The 23,920-nt window shown below is 44.8% G+C and overlaps 1 protein-coding gene across 1 annotated transcript in view; it reads right to left on the bottom strand.

The window, feature by feature from the left end:
- Positions 1 to 23,920, bottom strand: part of SLC22A2 (solute carrier family 22 member 2) — a 116,208-nt gene that overhangs the window by 48,719 nt on the left and 43,569 nt on the right. Inside the window, exons 4-5 of the mRNA XM_040429477.1 lie at positions 17,436 to 17,604; positions 2,913 to 3,027 (exon numbers count right to left, since the gene is read on the bottom strand). Coding sequence (XP_040285411.1) covers positions 2,913 to 3,027; positions 17,436 to 17,604 — 284 coding nt within the window. The remainder of the gene's footprint in view (positions 1 to 2,912; positions 3,028 to 17,435; positions 17,605 to 23,920) is intronic.

The raw sequence follows: 23,920 nt of genomic DNA, 5'->3' as shown, positions 1-23,920 counted from the left end.
CCTGATCTTGGGGAAGGAGTTCCAGGCTGAGCCGATTACTGTACCAGGCCCTTCATCTGGGATCATGCTACAGGATACCACGGGATTCCTCTTGACGAATAAGAGGAGTCTATCCCAAAAGATCTACATCAGTTTGGATCCACGTGTCTTCGTCGAAAGACAGTTCAACATTTCCGAGATTTTGTCTCCGGAGATAAAGATTTGGTATCAAATGCACATCGGCTATTCCCAAGAAAGGATTACACAGATCCTGGAACAGACAAGGAAAACCATGACTAGAGAACAGTTTTCAACAAGTCGACGACCAAAGCAGTTCGTTTCTGCGATTACAGCCGCCATAATCTTTGCCGTAGTGGGCACTGTCATTGCCACCGGTGTATCAGCTGTTAATTCCATCTCTATTAAGACATTGGAACTTGAGATTGGTTCACTGAAAAGGAACCTAATGAGTATTTATGCAGAGATGGAGAATCAGAATCAGAAAAAACATTTATAGGACTTATATTCCGTTGTAGAGGGTACTGTCGTTACCACCGTCTTACACTCAAAATTATTGACTCATTCAATAAATCTTCATGAGAGTCACGAACAGTTTAAACAAGAACTAATGTCTCTGAAGAATCCGAATGAAAAGCCCTTTGTGACATTCCAATGTAGTCCAACTTCTCTATTGGATTACATTGTAATGAAGGGGGATTTGTTGTGCTTTTTCATAAGTGTAAACAGTTATATCTACTTATTTTAGTTATAATGGGTAATCATTGATTTATACTCACTGTTCTGTATGGATTTTCATGTAGGCCAAAGTAAGTCCATGAGAAGATTACTGTGCTGTTCAAAAGCTAGTGTTATAGTAACAATATATTATACATGTAGAAAGTTAGAAGATACACCGCACCTGCAGATTCTGAGGCTTCATTGTTTTTCCTATCTGAACATGAATTCCACAGTGTGAGAATTGTCTAGATGTTCCTCAAAGTATACATTCATGTATCAAAGTTTGTCCCTCAGCCCTGAGACAAGGCCTCTAGACGTCAGAGGTGTAGTAGTGAAAATATCAGGCATGTATGAGTTAACCCTTAATGGTATGATGCCTATTGATTACACAACAGTGCCACCTAGATATAAGCAGTTAATACTACATCAGTAGCAAAAGTGCATTCTGGGTAGTATTATGACGTCAGGCTCCTTATCAATGCACACACCCATCCAACAATGATTGGAAGTTGTAAACCAGGAGGGCGTGTTCATCTGATAAGTTTTGGGTTAAGAAACCAGTTACCAAGAAAAAAAAGGGGAAGGAAAAGAAAGAAAAAACAAACAAACAAAGAAACACATTTGGATTATAGATCTCTGGAGAATCATTTGGATTATCGGGAAAAACTCTTGAGAGCTGACTGCCCCAAGACTCTGCACATCACTTGACCCTTGGGTAATGTATATTTTTGTTTTATGTAGTATTGATCTAAATTAATTGGCTTGATAATTAGCCAGATACCCGCTCATTTGCGGACGTGTAACGTTAGTAGCTACATCAGTATTTTCTCTGATTTCAGTTACAATGCATATAACTGAATAAAGGGGATAATATTGGAGAAACTCTCTGTTGGGAATCTTAGTATTCCCTAGTTTGATATCAAGCCAATAATTTATAAGTTTTGTTGCAATACTACGATTATCTGAGTTTGGTCATCATTTTATTTTGGCCAAAGCAAGGGCTCGTATATGTCATCTTCTTGATTGAGTTTTTCCGCATAATCCATTGATTGTATCTCTCTCACAAATTTAAAGCTGTATTGCATTATATTCTTGTGTTGGTTGAGTATTGTTTTGTTGGCATCATATAGTGGTGAATTCTGGGTACTGCATATCATTGTATATTATTGAAATTTATGTTGATTCATTTTTGATTGTATATTAAACTATTGTATAATAAACCATTTATATTTTTGCATAGACGCTTGTACCCTGTTTTACTGATTGCACAAAATAATCAGGTTCTTGATCGAACTCGTTTTGAGATGATTATGTCCATCTCCCGGATCAATATCGTTTGCATAATTTTTATTTTGATCCGTTAATTTTTTTTAAATCTTTATATAAAGCATTTGCTTTATATACCTGACAATCTGTCTTGCACCAAATCTCCCTGTTTCCTAAAGTGTGGTGAATGCCTCTGTCTGCAGGGAACTGTTCTGTTTTTGTCCAGGTGTATGAAGAGTAATGGGACGGCTTTGTCCAGGTGTAGTAGGCTTTTTACAATTTATTTTTCTGTGACCATTTTTATTAAGGATTTTGGACTTGATCCTTGCATCATGTGGATCACCAGAAGGACAGAGTGGTTCTGGCCAAATCTATTTGCTTGAGTTTCCTGGTAGTATTTATTTTCTCACTGGTGTGACTATTTCTCATATTTTATAATAATTCTAATCTTGGGGTGCATTCACATGGTCATATACATTTTGTGGACCGCAAACCGTGGATCTGCAAAACACGGCACCGGCCGTGTGCACACCAAATCGCCTTGCAGACCCATTGACTTCAATGGATCCTCGATCGGTATGTTGTGACCAAAGATAAGACATGTCCTCTCTTTTGTGGTGAGGCCACACGGACCCCTAAGCACACGGAAGGGCCTCTCTCCCATCAGAGGCACAAAGGAAATTACATTGCATGACAAATGATCAATAATGAAGCTATTGATTAAAATATGAAATAAAAATATGTTACTCCTGACCAATAAACAAAATATACTGTGAATTTTATTTATTTATTATTAATTTTCCCCATTACATATAGTAAAAACAAAAAATGTTAAACATTTATATAAAAGTTGTTTTACCCTTACAGAAACACTACAATCCCAGAACTCAGACATGAGAGAAAAAAATTGTAAAGATTGTGCTATTTACTTGTAGAGCATCTGGAAACTCTTTCTTATTTCTCTTGGCAATTTGCTTGACAATTTCATTAGCCTCAGCTTTACGGTTTTGGGAGATAAGCCATCGTGGTGATTCTGGAACACACCTACAAATGAAAAAGTAACTATTAAGGGATGAATCTATATGATTGACATAATCAATAATATTAAAACATAACTTTTACTAATTATGGTTAAAAGAAAAAAAAACACTGTGCTCAAAACAATGGTGTCTACCCACCTGAATATACCATCAGGGAACTGGTAAGATTCTTTCATTGATTACTGGTTATTTTCTACCTTAGTTAGAATTTTTCATTTTATTATCCTTTTTTTTTTCACTGATGTTTTGAGCACTATGTGTTTTTTTTTTCTTTTAACCATAATTTGTAAAAGTTATGTTTAATATTATAAGCCAAGGTCTTCTTTGAGGAGTTGTGTAATATTTGAGGGCTTGACCTTTAATTTATACGGAGTTTTCGTGTATACAGTAGACGATTTATAATTAGAGTTGAGCGAACACCTGGATGTTCGGGTTCGAGAAGTTCGGCCGAACTTCCCGGAAATCTTCGGGTTCGGGATCCGAACCCGACCCGAACTTCGTCCCGAACCCCATTAAGGTCAATGGGGACCCGAACTTTTGGGCACTACAAAGCATGTAAAACAGCCCAGGAAAGAGCTAGAGGGCTGCAAAAGGCAGCAACATGTAGGTAAATCCCCTGCAAACAAATGTAGATAGGGAAATGAATTAAAATAAAAATTAAAAAAATAAAAATTAACCAATATCAATTGGACAGAGGTCCCATAGCAGAGAATCTGGCTTCACGTCAGCAGAGAATCAGTCTCTTCATGCCATAGCAAAGAATCTGGCTTCATGTCAGCAGAGAATCAGTCTCTTCATGCCATAGCAGAGAATCTGGCTTCATGTCATAGCAGAGAATCAGGCTTCACGTCACCCACCACTGGAACAGGCCACTGTCACATATTTAGGCCCAGGCACCCAGGCAGAGGAGAGAGGTCCCGTAACAGAGAATCTGGCCTTATGTCAGCACAGAATCAGTCTTCATGTCATAGCAGAGAATCAGGCTTCACGTCACCCACCACTGGAACAGGCCACTGTCACATATTTAGGCCCAGGCACCCAGGCAGAGGAGAGAGGTCCCGTAACAGAGAATCTGGCGTTATGTCAGCACAGAATCAGTCTTCATGTCATAGCAGAGAATCAGGCTTCACGTCACCCACCACTGGAACAGGCCACTGTCACACATTTAGGCCCCGGCACCCAGACAGAGGAGAGAGGTCCCGTAACAGAGAATCTGGCCTTATTTCAGCGCAGAATCAGTCTTCATGTCATAGCAGAGAATCAGGCTTCACGTCACCCACCACTGGAACAGGCCACTGTCACATATTTAGGCCCCGGCACCCAGACAGAGGAGAGAGGTCCCCAAACAAAGAATCTGGCCTTATTTCAGCACAGAATCAGTCTTCATGTCATAGCAGAGAATCAGGATTCACGTCACCCACCACTGGAACAGGCCACTGTCACATATTTAGGCCCAGGCACCCAGGCAGAGGAGAGAGGTCCCGTAACAGAGAATCTGGCCTTATGTCAGCACAGAATCAGTCTTCATGTCATAGCAGAGAATCAGGCTTCACGTCACCCACCACTGGAACAGGCCACTGTCACATATTTAGGCCCTGGCACCCAGACAGAGGAGAGAGGTCCCGTAACAGAGAATCTGGCCTTATGTCAGCACAGAATCAGTCTTCATGTCATAGCAGAGAATCAGGCTTCACGTCATCCACCACTGGAACAGGCCACTGTCACATATTTAGGCCCAGGCACCCAGGCAGAGGAGAGAGATCCCGTAACAGAGAATCTGGCCTTATGTCAGCACAGAATCAGTATTTATGTCATAGCAGAGAATCAGGCTTCACGTCACCCACCACTGGAACAGGCCACTGTCACATATTTAGGCCCAGGCACCCAGGCAGAGGAGAGAGGTCCCGTAACAGAGAATCTGGCCTTATGTCAGCAAAGAATCAGTCTTCATGTCATAGCAGAGAATCAGGCTTCACGTCACCCACCACTGGAACAGGCCACTGTCACATATTTAGGCCCAGGCACCCAGGCAGAGGAGAGAGGTCCCATAACAGAGATTCAGGCTTCATGTCAGCAGAGAATCAGTCTTCATGTCATAGCAGAGAATCAGGCTTCATGTCACCCACCACTGTCACATATTTAGGCCCAGGCACCCAGGCAGAGGAGAGAGGTCCCGTAACAGAGAATCTGGCCTTATGTCAGCACAGAATCAGTCTTCATGTCATAGCAGAGAATCAGGCTTCACGTCACCCACCACTGGAACAGGCCACTGTCACATATTTAGGCCCAGGCACCCAGGCAGAGGAGAGAGGTCCCGTAACAGAGAATCTGGCCTTATGTCAGCACAGAATCAGTCTTCATATCATAGCAGAGAATCAGGCTTCACGTCACCCACCACTGGAACAGGCCACTGTCACACATTTAGGCCCCGGCACCCAGACAGAGGAGAGGTTCATTCTACTTTGGGTTGCCCCGCAATATAATGGTAAAATGAAAATAAAAATAGGATTGAATGAGGAAGTGCCCTGGAGTAGAATAATATATTGTTAAGGGGAGGTAGTTAATATCTAATCTGCACAAGGGATGGACAGGTCCTGTGGGATCCATGCCTGGTTCATTTTTATCAACGTCAGCTTGTCCACATTGGCTGTAGACAGGCGGCTGCGTTTGTCTGTAATGACGCCCCCTGCCGTGCTGAATACACGTTCAGACAAAATGCTGGCCGCCGGGCAGGCCAGCACCTCCAAGGCATAAAAGGCTAGCTCTGGCCACGTGGACAATTTGGAGACCCAGAAGCTGAATGGGGCCGAACCATCAGTCAGTACGTGGAGGGGTGTGCACAGGTACTGTTCCACCATGTTAGTGAAATGTTGCCTCCTGCTAACACGTTCCGTATCAGGTGGTGGTGCAGTTAGCTGTGGCGTGGTGATAAAACTTTTCCACATCTCTGCCATGCTAACCCTGCCCTCAGAGGAGCTGGCCGTGACACAGCTGCGTTGGCGACCCTTTTGCTCCTCCTCTGCCTTCGCCTTGGGCTTCCACTGGTTCCCCTGTGACATTTGGGAATGCTCTCAGTAGCGCGTCTACCAACGTGCGCTTGTACTCATGCATCTTCCTATCACGCTCCAGTGTAGGAAGTAAGGTGGGCACATTGTCTTTGTACCGGGGATCCAGCAGGGTGGCAACCCAGTAGTCCGCACACGTTAAAATGTGGGCATCTCTGCTGTCGTTGCGCAGGCACTGCAGCATGTAGTCGCTCATGTGTGCCAGGCTGCCCAGAGGTAAGGACAAGCTGTCCTCTGTGGGAGGCATATCGTCATCGTCCTGTGTTTCCCCCCAGCCACGCACCAGTGATGGGCCCGAGCTGCTTTGGGTGCCACCCCGCTGTCAACATGCTTCATCCTTATCCTCATCCTCCTGTAGTGGGCCCTGTCTGGCCACATTTGTACCTGGCCTCTGCTGTTGCAAAAAACCTCCCTCTGAGTCACTTCGAAGAGACTGGCCTGAAAGTGCTAAAAATGACCCCTCTTCCTCCTGGGCCACCTCCTCTTCCATCATCGCCCTAAGTGTTTTCTCAAGGAGACATAGAAGTGGTATTGTAACGCTGATAACGGCGTCATCGCCACTGGCCATGTTGGTGGAGTACTCGAAACAGCGCAACAGGGCACACAGGTCTCGCATGGAGGACCAGTCATTGGTGGTGAAGTGGTGCTGTTCCGCAGTGCGACTGACCCGTGCGTGCAGCAGCTGAAACTCCACTATGGCCTGCTGCTGCTCGCACAGTCTGTCCAGCATGTGCAAGGTGGAGTTCCACCTGGTGGGCACATCGCATATGAGGCGGTGAGCGGGAAGGCCAAAGTTACGCTGTAGCGCAGACAGGCGTGCAGCAGCAGGGTGTGAACGCCGGAAGCGCGAACAGACGGCCCGCACTTTATGCAGCAGCTCTGACATGTCGGGGTAGTTGCGAATGAACTTCTGCACCACCAAATTCAGCACATGCGCCAGGCAAGGGATGTGCGTCAAACCGGCTAGTCCCAGACCTGCAACGAGATTTCGCCCATTATCGCACACCACCAGGCCGGGCTTGAGGCTCACCGGCAGCAACCACTCGTCGGTCTGTTGTTCTATACCCCGCCACAACTCCTGTGCGGTGTGGGGCCTGTCCCCCAAACATATGAGTTTCAGAATGGCCTGCTGACGTTTACCCCGGGCTGTGCTGAAGTTGGTGGTGAAGGTGTGTGGCTGACTGGATGAGCAGGTGGAAGAAGAGGAGGAGGAAGCTGAGTAGGAGGAGGAGGAGACAGGAGGCAAAGAATGTTGCCCTGCGATCCTTGGCGGCGGAAGGACGTGCGCCAAACAGCTCTCCGCCTGGGGCCCAGCCGCCACTACATTTACCCAGTGTGCAGTTAGGGAGATATAGCGTCCCTGGCCGTGCTTACTGGTCCACGTATCTGTGGTTAGGTGGACCTTGCCACAGATGGCGTTGCGCAGTGCACACTTGATTTTAGCGGACACTTGTTTGTGCAGGGAAGGCACGGCTCTCTTGGAGAAGTAGTGGCGGCTGGGAACAACATACTGTGGGACAGCAAGCGACATGAGCTGTTTGAAGCTGTCTGTGTCCACCAGCCTAAATGACAGCATTTCATAGGCCAGTAGTTTAGAAATACTGGCATTCAGGGCCAGGGATCGAGGGTGGCTAGGTGGGAATTTACGCTTTCTCTCAAATGTTTGTGAGATGGAGAGCTGAACGCTGCCGTGTGACATGGTTGAGATGCTTGGTGACGCAGGTGGTGGTGTTGGTGGTACATCCCATGTTTGCTGGGCGGCAGGTGCCAACGTTCCTCCAGAGGCGGAGGAAGAGGCCGAGGCGGCGGCAGCAGCAGAAGAGGCCGAGGCGGCAGCAGCAGAAGAGGTAGCAGGGGGAGCCTGAGTGACTTCTTTGTTTTTAAGGTGTTTACTCCACTGCAGTTCATGCTTTGCATGCAGGTGCCTGGTCATGCAGGTTGTGCTAAGGTTCAGAACATTAATGCCTCGCTTCAGGCTCTGATGGCACAGCTTGCAAACCACTCGGGTCTTGTCGTCAGCACATTGTTTAAAGAAGTGCCATGCCAGGGAACTCCTTGAAGCTGCCTTTGGGGTGCTCGGTCCCAGATGGCGGCGGTCAGTAGCAGGCGGAGTCTCTTGGCGGCGGGTGTTCTGATTTTGCCCACTGCTCCCTCTTTTGCTACGCTGTTGGCTCGGTCTCACCACTGCCTCTTCCTCCGAACTGTGAAAGTCAGTGGCACGACCTTCATTCCATGTGGGGTCTAGGACCTCATCGTCCCCTGCATCGTCTTCCACCCAGTCTTGATCCCTGACCTCCTGTTCAGTCTGCACACTGCAGAAAGACGCAGCAGTTGGCACCTGTTTTTCGTCATCATCAGAGACGTGCTGAGGTGGTATTCCCATGTCCTCATCATCAAGAAACATAAGTGGTTGTGCGTTAGTGCATTCTATCTCTTCCACCCCTGGGGAAGGGCTAGGTGGATGCCCTCAGGAAACCCTGGCAGCAGAGTCTTCAAACAGCATAAGAGACTGCTGCATAACTTGAGGCTCAGACAGTTTCCCTGATATGCATGGGGGTGATGTGACAGACTGATGGGCTTGGTTTTCATGCGCCATCTGTGCGCTTTCTGTAGAAGACTGGGTGGGAGATAATGTGAACGTGCTGGATGCACTGTCGGCCACCCAATTGACTAATGCCTGTACCTGCTCAGGCCTTACCATCCTTAGAACGGCATTGGGCCCCACCAAATATCGCTGTAAATTCTGCTGGTTACTGGGACCTGAGGTAGTTGGTTCACTAGGACGTGTGGCTGTGGCAGAACGGCCACGTCCTCTCCCAGCACCAGAGGGTCCACTAACACCACCGCGACCATGTCCACGTCCGCGTCCCTTATTAGATGTTTTCCTCATTGTTCCCGTTCACCACAATTTTGAAAATGTCAAATTTGGGAATAGTTTTTCAACCCAGAACAAAAACTGTGCTTTTACGGTCACTACAAATAACTTGACCAGCTAAAACAGTACAGATTTGGTTGAATAGAAATGTGAGGCCTATTTTTTTTTGCGCTGTGTGACAGGTATACGTTTATTCACAGAATTAGACTTGTATCTGCACGGTAGCGTGTGTGTTAAGTTTTTCTGAATGACACTATCAGCACCTTGAATCTAAGATATCCTTTTTGGGATAGATTTCAAGTAGGCCTGATATAGCATAAACTACTTATTTTGAGAATGTCAAATTTGGGAATAGTTTTTCAACCCAGAACAAAAAGTGTGCTTTTACGGTCACTACAAATAACTTGACCAGCTAAAACAGTACAGATTTGGTTGAATAGAAATGTCAGGTCTATTTTTTAGGCGCTGGGTGACAGGCTCAACTTGCCCCTGATGTAGTATATGGCCAAAAAATAACCACACTATTGATGGTTAAATGCACTTGGGTGACACAGGCTCAGCCTGCACCTGATGTAGTATATGGCCAAAAATTAACCACACTGTTGATGGTTAAATGCACTTGGGTGACACAGGCTCAGCCTGCACCTGATGTAGTATATGGCCAAAAAATAACCAGACTGTTGATGGTTAAATGCACTTTGGTGACACAGGCTCAGCCTGCAGCTGATGTAGGATATAGCAAAAAATAACCACACTATTGATGGTTAAAAGCACTTGGTGGTAGCTTGTGCTGGCGCACAACAAGCCACAAAATGGCCGCCGATCACCCCAGAAAAAGTGATCTAAAAACGCTCTGGGCAGCCTAAAAAAAGTGAGCAAGTCGATATTAGCACTTCAATGATCCACAGCTGGAGATCGATCACAGAATGAAGTCTTTTGGAGGAGTTAATCTGCCTAATCTCGCCCTAACGTCGCAGCAGAAACCTCTCCCTATGCTTGAATCAGCAGAGTGACGTGCAGCGCTACGTGACCCAAGCTTATATAGAGGCTGGGTCACATGCTGCACTGGCCAATCACAGCCATGCCAATAGTAGGCAAGGCTGTGATGGCCTCTTTGGGCAAGTAGTATGACGCTTGTTGATTGGCTGCTTTGCAGCCTTTCAAAAAGCGCCAAGAAAGCGCCGAACACCGAACCCGAACCCGGACTTTTACGAAAATGTTCGGGTTCGGTTCCGTGTCACGGACACCCCAAAATTCGGTACGAACCCGAACTATACAGTTCAGGTTCGCTCATCCCTATTTATAATCAATAATGTATAACATTTATCATTAACCCTTTAATGTTAAGACCTATTTTAATTTTTTGCATTTTGGATTTTTCCTCCCCACGTTCTATATGAGGCCTTATTTTTTGCGGGACACGATGCATTTTATAATGCCACAATTTAATTTACCATATTTTGTATGGCAAAATTGAAAAAAAAACTACAGCATTCTGCCAAAGTTTTTTGGGGTATTGACATCATACTGTGCACTAAAATGACCTCACGTCCCTATTCTGCGGCTCAATTTGAATGTGGCGATATCAAACTTGTATAGGTTTTTAGTTGTCTTACTGCTTTTAAAAAAATAAAAAGCTTTGAAAAATGTTTTTACATTTCTTTGCTTTGCCATATTCTGATCATAAAAATTTAATATTTCGATCTACAGAGCTGTATGAGGGCTTACTAACCTATTAAAATATAAAAAAATTGAACTGAAAATTGAATGAAAAAAATAAAAAAAACACACGATTCACCATATTTTTTGTCATTTTGTCCCAGCCAAAAAATTGAATAACGATGATCAAAAAGGTACTAATAAAAAACAGTTAGTTACAGTAAGCGCTGGCTGCGCTTTTTCCCCGGGCTGTTATGCAGTATCCGACACTCCATTGGTAGGGGGGGGGGGGGGGGGTGTCAGTGACACGCCTTCACTTCCTACTGGACGGTGGCTGTGGCGCACACCTACGGGGGCGGGGCTAATATCATTTATGCCCGGCGTCTGAGCGGCCACACGGCCATCACAGTGCTGGGTTTAGGCTATCCGCATCAGTAGCGGACAGATCTTTGTATTTACAGTCACTATTCAATAACGGCGCTCCTCATGAAACCCATGTGGAAGCGCGTTGATGAGACCAATAAGGACATTTAGTTACACTTTTAAGGCAGGATCTATTACACCAATCATGTGCACCATGTATGGATCTCTTTGCCCTTAGTGAGCAGGATCCACAACGATACTCAGTTATACTGTGAAGCAGGGTATTCAACTTATAGAATGATGCTAGGGGCTACCAAGTAATGAGGTCCATATTTTTTTTTTCTTAACGTTCCATCAGGCTGAGAAATTACGATAAATTGGTGAACGTGTATTTGATACATCTACATTATTTTTGTACTGCTTCATACATCCCCTAACTCATAATGACATACAGGTACATTGAAATGCGTGAAGGGGTTAAAGAGATTTTCTGGTTATATTACGTTATCCGCTATCTACCATTGGGAAGCCCACAGATCACTAGAATGGTGGCCCCGTACCCTGTGGAGCCCCCCGACAATTAACATAGTGGCTAGTCGGGTATGTGTGCAGTCACTCCATTCATTTTTATGGGAGTTTTTTACTTAGATTTCTCTTTTGTTCATTCACTTTGCATTTTGTTAATTGATTTTAAAAAAAGCAAAAAATCGTAAGTGGAATACAGCGGCTCACCCCTATCTCGTATGGATAGGTGCTCACCCTCCGGTCCTACCCTCAGGACCTGAAAGGATTATGAAACGTATAGAAAAGTGAGGGGGCACACACAAGAGGGAAACACTGAGTGGATGAATAAATGGTAATTTAATACTCTAAAAACAAACCCCTAAAATATACATAAAACGTACATCAAATTACATATATACTGTGTAGCAGCCTAAAATTGATATACACACTATCCCAATATTGATGGCGATATCTACTGTGCAGCAGCCTGCACAATGCTGTAAGTGCGATGTGGTCACACAGAGTTCATACAGACAATGTCCCAATTGTGGTTGTAATATAAATAGCAACCTACACAGTGCTGTAAATGCGATGTGGCAGCACAAAATTCAAACAGGCAATGTCCCGGTTGTGGTGGTGGTACTAAATGTCCGGAAAATATAGCACCAATGGATAAATGGGGCACTGCGACTGTTGGGGCAGTGATGTAATGAACACACTATGTCCAAATCAGATGGGGCAATAGTGGTGACTGTATGCCAATGTCCGTTGTTCAGAGATGCGTACAAGTAAAGCACATTTGAACTAGCCTCCAGGTTACTTACAATATCTGGCCGCTTATGATCTCCCGGTCTCACCCCTCCTTGCTGCCTGGCCGCAGCGCTGGTTTCCCAGGTGGCCGTACACGGCCGACTGTGGCGTCCCACGTGACCTGGTAATCTGGGGTTCCGGGCGGATGCTTGGATGACGTCACTGCTGTGCGGCGGTAATTTCAAATCTAGAGGTAGATCTCTTGCGCTTACAGCTTTTGATATCCAGTTTCTTTATTCTTTTCTTTGAATCCACACTCACTCTGTAATGCCAGACGCGTTTCAGGGTCTTACGCCCCTTCCTCAGTGGCCACTGAGGAGGGGTGAGACCGGGAGATCATAAGCGGCCAGATATTGTAAGTAACCTGGAGGCTAGTTCAAATGTGCTTTACTTGTACGCATCTCTGAACAACGGACATTGGCATACAGTCACCACTATTGCCCCATCTGATTTGGACATAGTGTGTTCATTACATCACTGCCCCAACAGTCGCAGTGCCCCATTTATCCATTGGTGCTATATTTTCCGGACATTTAGTACCACCACCACAACCGGGACATTGCCTGTTTGAATTTTGTGCTGCCACATCGCATTTACAGCACTGTGTAGGTTGCTATTTATATTACAACCACAATTGGGACATTGTCTGTATGAACTCTGTGTGACCACATCGCACTTACAGCATTGTGCAGGCTGCTGCACAGTAGATATCGCCATCAATATTGGGATAGTGTGTCTACTTAATGACACCACATGTTATGCCACATTACCAACAAACCCCACGACCAAATTTAATATGGAGCTTGAGACCATATTAATTCAGGCACTCGATGAGAAACTAATATCCAAGGACGAAATGGGTTATATGCTATCGAACCATCCTCAAATCCCTACCTTTTATGCTCTCCCCAAGATCCACAAGGGTTACCCACCCCTAAAAGGACGACCGATCGTCTCTGGCATTAATTCCATCACGTATGGTGTCAGCTCATATGTTGACAAGGTCCTGAGACCGTTTGTGCTCTCTCTGCCGTCCCATATTAGAGACACCACAGATTTATTACTCAAAATTGAGAGTGTCGAGGTTGCGGATACCATCTATTTGGCATCCATTGATGTGGAGGCTCTATACACCAGCATTCCACATCACTGGGGGGTTACCGCGACAAGACATTTTTTGAGTACACGTGGTGTCCAATACCAACGTCACTCTGAATTTATCATCAGAGTGTTGGAATTTATCCTATCCCACAACTACTTCCTATTTGAAACACGTTTCTACCACCAGCTCAGGGGCACAGCGATGGGTAGCCCATGTGCGCCCAGTTACGCTAACTTGTTCCTGGGCTGGTGGGAGGACACGCTGGTATTCAATGAGTCATGTCATCGATGGGCCCCCAATATATTATATTGGGGCCGATACATCGATGACGTGTTCATTTTATGGGACGGCAGCAGAGAAGAGTTCTCGGACTTTGTCAAACACCTTAATGTAAACGAGATAGGACTGAAATTTACATCTGAGATTGACCATGACACCTTGGCATTCCTGGATGTACGTATAACCAAGCATATGGGTGTACTACATACTGAGACATACAGGAAGGCGACCTCCACTAATAGTCTGCTTCAATGGGATAGCTACCATCCAGTGAGCCTTAAACAAGGTATTCCCAGAGGCCAATATCTGCGGATGAAAAGGAATTGTTCATCACATACCTCTTTTTACAAACAATCCGCAGATTTACGTGGCAGATTTCAAGAACGGGGCTATCCCGACCAGATACTAAGGGCGGCATTTCAGCATGCCGACCAAAGAGATAGGCATTCGTTACTTGTTAAAAAGGTCCCCCAATGTCAGACTGACACCAAAACCAGGATTATTGGCACATTTGACAAGCAGAGTCAGAGGGTAAGAAATATCCTGAATAACAACTGGGGTATTCTACTCTCTGATCCTGATATAATTGAGTTTCTACCAACTACCCCCACCATCACATATAGATGCGGTAGGTCACTACGGGATAGACTAACACATAGTCACTATCAAAAACCACCTAGTGACCCTATTTGGCTGGGAAACAGACCCCCAGGAACTTTTAGATGTGGCAACAACTGTGTGTGTTGCCCATTTATATATAAATCTAACTCCTTCTCTAGTACAAGCACGGGCAGAGTATAGAGTATATCGAAACTATGATTTCGCTAACTGCCGCACCCAAGGAGTAGTATACATGTGTTCCTGTACCTGCCCATTAAACTATATTGGGAAAACCAAGCGCGAATTTAGAAGAAGAGTATGTGAACATCTGGGGGATATCAGGAATAAACGTGAAAAACCAATAGCACGTCATGTAAATGAATGTCACAATGGGGATGCAAAAACCCTGAAATTTCAAGTGGTGGAGGTGGTAAAGCAATCACCTAGGGGTGGAGACTGGGACAACAGAATCTTAAGAAAGGAGGCCCAGTGGATCTATAGACTTAAAACCACCCATCCCTTGGGATTGAATGAACAAATCTCATACACTTGCTTTATCTGAATCAGTCTTTTCCCCCCCCCCTCTGTCTTTTCAGTTATGCCTCTATGCTCTCTGTACCATAGACATAGGATCCACTAATAAACTATATATGACTATGAATCCAGTTATTATCAGAGCCAGAATAGGCTCAAATAGTCTAAAGACACCTTACTACTAATTACCAATTTCCAAATTATCGAGTAAATATTGAATCCAATACATTTCTCTGTACTGGCCTCTAGTTGCAGAGTCTCTACTTATAGTTTAGATAAGATAATAACATTCCGATACCCAAGCGTCCGTGTGAAGAAGGAGGATCAGTGGTGGGCTGTGCGTGTCATACATATGGCACGCATATGCGTTCCACAGACAGGAAACCATGACCATGTGACGACTAGGGCTCCCGATCATGTGACCGGACATGACGCAGAGCATCGGAGAGACAGAGGATAGCGAGGCCGGCTAGAGGTGTGCTATACTGCGTGAGGGACAGCGCTCATGCACCAATAAGGACATCGGCACACCAACACACCCACCGAGGAGGGGGGGCGTTACTATACAGATGGCGCCAAAAGGCCTGCTATTTAAACTCTGCCAGAAGACAGTAGAGGTTGCGTATCATCAGCCTCTGTTACCGCCAGAACGTATAGCCACCATCCTTCGGCTACGGATCATCATCATAGTCCCCTGACGAACCAAGCTTTCGTGCTTGGGGAAACGCGTCGGGACACTTCTTCCTTGGACATTCCCTATCGGAAGTCACCATCAACAGGACAATGCCTCTTGTCCTATTTACCAGCAGCCTACCTGAGGAATTTGAGTGAGCATTAGGGTCATGTTAGGGGTAAGTAAAGGGGTAGTCATCACATATCCTCCAGGATATTGAATCCTCCACACTTGCATATATCATCCAAACGTAAGTGTTGACGCTCTACTTTCTCCTATATCAATTGAACCTTTTTACCCTAATGTACAGGATAGGTCTGCCTGTAATCACATCTGGCATACTAACCAATATCATAGAAAGAATTGGAATGATGCTCTTTTATTATTACTGAATAAAAGTTATTTTTTAATAGGTAGCTATATAACTCTGTGATATTGTCATTACATCACTGCCCCAACAGTCGCAGTGCCCCATTTATCCATTGGTGCTATATTTTCCGGACATTTAGTACCACCACCACAACCGGGACATTGCCTGTTTGAATTTTGTGCTGCCACATCGCATTTACAGCACTGTGTAGGTTGCTATTTATATTACAACCACAATTGGGACATTGTCTGTATGAACTCTGTGTGACCACATCGCACTTACAGCATTGTGCAGGCTGCTGCACAGTAGATATCGCCATCAATATTGGGATAGTGTGTATATCAATTTTAGGCTGCTACACAGTATATATGTAATTTGATGTACGTTTTATGTATATTTTAGGGGTTTGTTTTTAGAGTATTAAATTACCATTTATTCATCCACTCAGTGTTTCCCTCTTGTGTGTGCCCCCTCACTTTTCTATACGTTTAAAAAAAAGCAAGGCAATCAATTTTTTTTATGATGAACCAGTGTTGTATTTCTGTGTTGCTGAGGAGTTTCAGATGTTTGAGACGAGATGTAAAAACCAGTTTGCAAATTTGGAATCTATGTGCCATGAGGATGCAGTTGGCAAATCTATCTGCTGTATATGTTATTCACGAAACAAATTTCTCATAAAGTGCTGCATGGGTGCTCACCTCTAAATTCTGAAGGTCAAAATATTGCCCAGTAATGCAAAAAAATAAAAGAGAAAATGTACATGACTATAAACAGCCAGCAATTTTCAAAAGGCCCACCTCAGACATTGATGGCATATCGCTAAGATATGCTATTAATGTCAGATAGGTGTAGGTCCCATTTCTGGGACCCACTCCTATGTCTAGAAAGGGGACCCTGAAGTAAAGGAGAGCACACCACGCTTGTGCGGCATGCTCTGTATTCATTACTAGGAGAGTTCTGAAAATAGTCGCGTAGTCGTGCTTGGTTGTTTTCAGAAGTCTTATAGCGGTGAATGGAAACTGCACTATGCAAGCGAGACCACCACTCCATTCACTGCTATGGGACTGCTGGAAATAGCCAAGCCAGGGCTTGGTTATTTTATAGGGGTTATCCATGACTTGAAAAGACCTCAGAGAGTGGCCGACCCACTATGGGGTTCATACTTACCTGTTCCTCACCGATGGGTTTTGGATCCATTGCTTCCCAGCTGTCTCTGCAGCCACGTGATGCTGTGGCATCAAAATCCTGTTGACAGGCACCACATGGACAAAGCAGTGACCTGTCTTCCGTGCGGCACATGACCCGGTGTGAACCCCACCATGGGTCGGCCGCTCTCTGAGGTCTTTTAAAGTCCTGGATAACCCCTTTTAGAACCCCCATATCCATGAATGGAGAGAGATCATGCATGTCCGGCTGCTGTCCATTCACTTTGGGGCCCAGTTCTGGAGACAGGAGTGAGTCCCAGAGGTGGGACCTGCAACTAACACCCATGGCATATACTAACAATATCCCATCAATGTCTTAGACATGCCAACCCCCCTTAATGACATTGTTTTGAACTACAGTGCAGGAATTTACCAATAGTATGTTAAAAAGACAAAGTTTGGCAAAGTGACAACCAGTTGAAGCCATCTCCAGTTAGTAATGCTGTAAGCCAATCCTGAAAGTGCTAAAAGTCCAACAGTGAACGCTACTTGGTACACAATTCCTACTGTTCTTCTGTGGTCCATGCCTACAAACTCTGCAACTAAAAACAATAAAAAAAAATGTTATTTTATTAATGGAACATGGATGGAACATGTGAAAGAGTATCGGCAGGTTGGCGGATTTGCTCTTCAATGGAGTTTAATTTTGGCACATTATACAGTATGTCATTGAAATCACTGCTAATATTGGCTTGAAGATTCAATAGCAGCAGGGCAGGAGGGGGGCAAGACTTTACCATAAATTTGTCTGTCGCAGAAGTAGAGCAGTAAGGGCTCTTTCACACGAGCAGATCCCGTGCAAGGAATCCGCTGCGTGAAAGAGAGCCAAGCCCCGTTCCGGACAGCAGAGACACGGAGCAGTAACATGATTGATAATGCTCTTTGCCTCTCTGTGATCTTTTTACTACAAAATCACAGTGAGATAAAATTGTCACCGTGATTTTGTAGTAAAAAGGTCACAGAAAAGCAAAGAGCATTATCAATAATGTTACTGCTCCGTGTCTCTGCTGTCCGGAACAGGGCTTGGCTCTCTTTCACGCAGCGGATTCCACGCACGGGGTCCGCTCGTGTGAAAGAGCCCTAACAGTCATATGTACTACTAGAAGGCAGGTCAGAAAGTGTTTTGATGTTAGCTTGAAACAAGCAACGTCCTGAAGCTGGCTGGTCCTGACGCAGAGTGTGGACTTTAGTGCAGTGGCAGCAGAAGAGCCAGGAAATGTACTAGTAAAGGAGCCCAGATGCACTTCTTAAAGAGCATCTGTCAACAGTAGAGATGTCGCGAACATAAAATTTTCCGTTCGCGAACTGGCGAACCGCCATAGACTTCAATAGACAGGCGAATTTTAAAACCCACAGGGACTCTTTCTGGGTCAATAGTGATGGAAAAGTTGTTTCAAGGGGACTAACACCTGGACTGTGGCATGCCGGAGGGGGATCCATGGCAAAACTCCCATGGAAAATTACGTAGTTGACGCAGAGTTTGGTAAGTTAAATTCGCAATGCGATTAATATAACCTGTATTAATCGCATTGCGATTACAACTTAGATCTGAGTTCCTAATGGTTGTATTGCTAGAATTGACGAATATAACGAATATAGCACTATATTCTCAATCTTCGTTATATTCTAGCAATACAACCATTAGGAACCCAGCTTTTAGTTGAATTCGCAATGCGATTAATATAACCAGTATTAATCGCATTAGGATTACAACTTAGTCAAATTTGTGACACTGCAGCTTCAGAATGAATCTAAGATAGATGCTGTCCTTGCTTTTTGATAGGAGGTGGGAGGGTCTGGGAGGGAGGGTATGCTGATTGGCTGGAATGTGTCTGCTGACTGTGAGGTACAGGGTCAAAGTTTGCTCAATAATGATGTATAGGTGGCGGACAGAACATCGCATATGTTCGCCCGCCGCGGCGAACGCAAACAAGCTATGTTCACCGGGAACTGTTCGCCGGCGAATAGTTCGGGACATCTCTAGTCAACAGATTTGTACCTATGAAACTGGCTGACCTGTTGCATGTACGTTTGGCAGCTGAAGGCATCTGTGTTGGTTCAATGTTGATGTGTCCGCATTGCAGAGAAAAATTATGTTTTAATATATGCAAATGAACCTCTAGGAGCAACAGGGGAGTTGACTTTACACCTAGAGGCTCACTGCAACTGCCACTCCCTCTACTCTTTGATTGACAGGGATCACATTTACACCACCTGGCCCTGTCAATTAAAGTCCGTAGGGTGCTGCAATGGCATAGAAAGCTGATCCTCTTAGAGTAATGGCAACACCCCCGTTGCTCCTAGAGTCTTCTTTGTATATATCAAAACTTCATTTTTCACAGCAATGCGGACACATATGAACATGGGATCAACACAGATGTCTTCAGCTGCCAAGCGCACATGCAACAGGTCAGCCAGTTTTATAGGTACAAATCTGGTGACGGATGCCCTTTGAAGGGAATCTGTCAGCTCCAAAACACCCCCTAAACTAGACTAAGTGGTGTATAGTGTAAGCGGTGCTGAGTCCGGTTATGTAATTTTTATCTTCATATTGACTTTGATTGACTGTGCTCCCACAAACCAGCAGTAAAATGCTTTGGGAGGACTCCTCTTTGAGTCCTCTCCTTTATGTGTGTCAGCTCAGGAGTCCTCTCAATGCATTTTACTGCTGGTTTGTGGGAGCACAGAGTCAGAATGCAAATGAGTATAAAGATAAAAATTACATAACCGGACTCAGCACCACTTACAATATACACCGCTTAGTCTAATTTGGGGGCGTTTTGGAGCCGATAGATTCCCTTAAGGCTGGGTTCAGACCTGAGCGTATTTGATATGCGCGTTTAACGCACGTTTTTGTTGCGCCTTTTTTTGCGCGTTTTTTGCAATAGTAAACGCGCGTTTGTGTAATTGACTGCAGTGTCCTATGGCCATAAACGCGCGTCAAAACGCCCCAAAGAAGCTCAAGAACTTGTTTGAGCGTAGGGCAATTTTCAGCGCGTTCAAACGCGCTGTAAAACGCGCTGTAAAACGCTCAAGTGAGAACCAGGGCCATAGGGAAGCATTGGTTTTCATGTGTTGAGCGTTTTACAGCACGTTTGAACGCGCTGTAAAACGCTCAAGTGTGAACCCAGCCTTAAGAAGAGCTGCAAGCTGGATGGTAACTCCTAATTCGGGATTTACTCTTTATTGCCTCTTGTGGTTCCCCCGGCCCTGGACACCCTCATAGTGAAGGAGAAGGAGCCCCTGTGCTAATATACCTATCACACCAGAAGTGTCCTACATCTATAGGCAGAAATTCCAGCACTGCACATTTCCCCTTTGCACCTTCAGTATAAAAATTCTGCCAGTAAGTGGCATTTATGTCCCGGAGCCTACAAGCACCTCATCTGCTCAGCTTCTTCTGTCTTACACATTCCTCAGGGTGTCTGGGCATCAGCAGAGGAGTGGTGCAGAGTCCCTGGGGGGTAGCTGCTACTGTGTTCAGGTAGCTTTATGGTCATTTCTGATTTATAGTGCTGCAGGACCTGCATTACTCTATAGGACTCCTATAATACTGTATATTGTAGTTTATTAACCACCTCCCGACCGCCTAACGCAGGGATGCGTCCTGCGGGCGGCCGGGTTATTCCTCCTGGACGCATCGGCGCGTCATCTCGCGAGACGCAAGATTTCCTGTGAACGCGCGCTCACAGGAGCGCACGTTCACAGGATCGCAAGGTAAAAAAGTTGATCTACAGCCTGCCAGCGGCGATCATTCGCTGGCAGCCTGTAGATGCAATTTTTTTAACATCAGAAAGGTATATTAGACGCTGTTTTGTTAACAGCGTCTGATATACCTGCTACCTGGTCCTCTGGTGGTCCCTTTTGCTTGGATCGACCACCAGAGGACACAGGCAGCTCTGTAAGTAGCACCAAGCACCACACTACACTACACTACCCCCCCTGTCACTTATTAACCCCTTATTAACCCCTGATCACCCCATATAGACTCCCTGATCACCCCTCTGTAAGGCTCCATTCAGACGTCCGTATGTGTTTTGCGGATCCGCAAAACACGGACACCGGCAATGTGCTTTCCGCATTTTGCGGATCCGCACATTGCCAGAACTATATAGAAAATGCCTTTTCTTGTCCGCAATTGCGGACAAGAATAGGGCATGTTCTATATTTGTGCGGACCCGGAAGTGCAGATCCGCAATTCCAGATCCGAGCGGGACAAAGTCTGTCCCCATAGAAATGAATGGGTCCGCAATTACGTTCCGCAAAATGCGGAACAGAATTGCGGACGTGTGAATGGGGCCTAAGGGTAGTTAGCGCCCACCACACCGCAGTCACTGATTAGTCGCTGATTAGCGTCATCGCTGTCGCTAATCAGCACTAGTACTATATAGTATCTGTAAGTGATCAAGACTGATCGCAATCAGATCTATATCAGTACATTAGGGTCACCTTAGGCTCTACAAAAAACGCAGTGTTCGCCCGATCACGCCTGATCTTGTGCGTACACTTGCGTTCAGTCCGCCCCACTGCAGTGACAGAAATGTTTTTTTTTCTGATCACTGCAAAAACACCGTAAAATCGCTGCGCCACTATAAAGATCACTTTTGAGCTTTTTGGATCTTTATTAGCGATCGCAGCTTTTTTTTTTTTTTGCACATTTTTTGGAAGAGATTTTTACATCCACATTGATCGATGCGAATGAAGAAATCTGTGCCGTTCATTTTTTCTTTCAGCCCAGAGGCTGAACGGAAAAAAAAAATCTCATTACCTGTATGCTCAATATAAGGCCTCATGCACACGACCGTGCCGTTTTTTGCGGTCCGCAAACCGCGGATGCGCAAAAAACGGAAGGCGCCCGTGTTGACGTCCGCAATTTGCGGAACAGGCCCCGGCAATATAAATACCTATTCTTGTCCGCAAAGCGCGGACAAGAATAGGACATGTTATATTTTTTTAGCGGGGCCGCGGAACGGAGCCACGGATGCGGACAGCACACGGAGTGCTGTCCGCATCTTTTGCGGCCCCATTGAAATGAATGGGTCCGCATCCAAGCCGCCAAAACGGCAGCTCGGATGCGGACCCAAACAACGGTCGTGTGCATGAGGCCTAAGGAGAATAGCAGAAACTCCTAAGGCTGGCCATACATGTAATGATTGCGGAGACCCTCAAATGCCAGGGCAGTACAAACACCCCACAAATGACCCCATTTTGGAAAGAAGACACCCCAAGGTATTCGCTGAGGGGCATATTGAGTCCATGAAAGATTGAACTTTTTGTTACAATTTAGCGGAATGGGAAACTGTGTGAGAAAAAAAAATATATCAATTTCCGCTAACTTGTGCCCAAAAAAAAATCTTTTAGGCACTCGCCATGCCCCTCACGGAATACCTTGGGGTGTCTTCTTTCCAAAATGGGGTCACTTGTGCGGTATTTATACTGCCCTGGTATTTTAGGGGCCCTAAAGCGTGAGAAGTAGTGTGGAATCCAAATGCGTAAAAAAATGACCTGTGAAATCTTAAAGGTACTCATTGGAATTTGGGCCCCTTTGTGCACCTAGGCTGCAAAAAAGTGTCACACATGTGGTATCGCCGTACTCAGGAGAAGTAGGGCAATGTGTTTTGGGGTGTATTTTTACATATACTCATACTGTGTGTGAGAAATATCTCTGTAAATGACAACTTTTAAAAAAAATTTATACAAAGTTGTCAATTTACAGAGATATTTCTCTTACCCAGCATGGGTATATGTAACAATACACCCCAAAACACATTGCCCTACTTCTTCTGAGTACGGTGATACCACATGTGTGACACTTTTTAGCAGCCTAGGTGCGTAAAGGGGCCGAAAGTCCAACGAGTACCTTTAGGCTTTACAGGGTTGCTCACAATTTAGCCCCGCCCAAAATGCCAGAACAGTAAACACACCCCACAAATGACCACATTTCGGAAAGTAGACACCCCAAGGTATTCACTGAGGGGCATAGTGAGTCCGTGGGAGATTTTATTTATTTTTTGCCAGAAGTTTGCAGAAATGGAAACTTTATTATTTTTATTTTTTTCGCAAAAAGTGTCATTTTCCGCTAACTTGTGAAAAAAAATTAAATCATACATGAACTCACCATGCCCCTCCGCGAATACTTTGGGGTGTCTTCTTTCTAAAATGGGGTCATTTTGGGGGTATTTATACTATCCTGGCATTCTAGCACCTCAAGAAACATGACAGGTGCTCAGAACTGCTTCAAAATGCGGAAATTCACATTTTTGTACCATAGTTTGTAAATGCTATAACTTTTGCGCAAACCAATAAATATACACTTATTGGATTTTTTTATCAAAGACATGTAGCACAATAAATTCTGACACAAACTTGTATAGAAATTTAATTATATTTGAACAATTTAACCAGAGAAAGTTAAAAATACACTTTTTTTGAGAAAATTGCGGCCTATTTTGATTAATATCGGAAAAAATAAAAATCTTAGCAGCAATCAAATACCACCAAAAGAAAGCTGTATTTGTGAGAAGAAAAGGAGGTAAAATTCATTTGGGTGGTAAGTTGTATGACCGAGCAATAAACCGTGAAAGTAGTGTAGTGCAGAATTGTAAAAAGTGGTCTGGTCATTAAGGGGGTTTAAGCTAGGGGAGCTGAGGTGGTTAATGAGTATATCCCCTACTTTTTATTTTCAGTGTATTTCCGTCTGTGTCTTGGAAAGTTGAGTGGCTTTCCAAGAATTAAATCAATGCTACAGTACCCATATATGTTGCCACCCTACTTGTGTTTCCCCATCTTTTGTTAAGTATAATAAACCCACTTTCCTGTACTTCAGCATAACAAGCAGGCTTCATATGTCTGGGGAAG

This window comes from Bufo bufo, chromosome 4, assembly GCF_905171765.1.
Source record: "Bufo bufo chromosome 4, aBufBuf1.1, whole genome shotgun sequence".
Taxonomy (NCBI): domain Eukaryota; kingdom Metazoa; phylum Chordata; class Amphibia; order Anura; family Bufonidae; genus Bufo; species Bufo bufo.
Note: the sequence above shows the minus strand (reverse complement) of the source record. Positions and strands in the feature narration are given on the sequence as shown.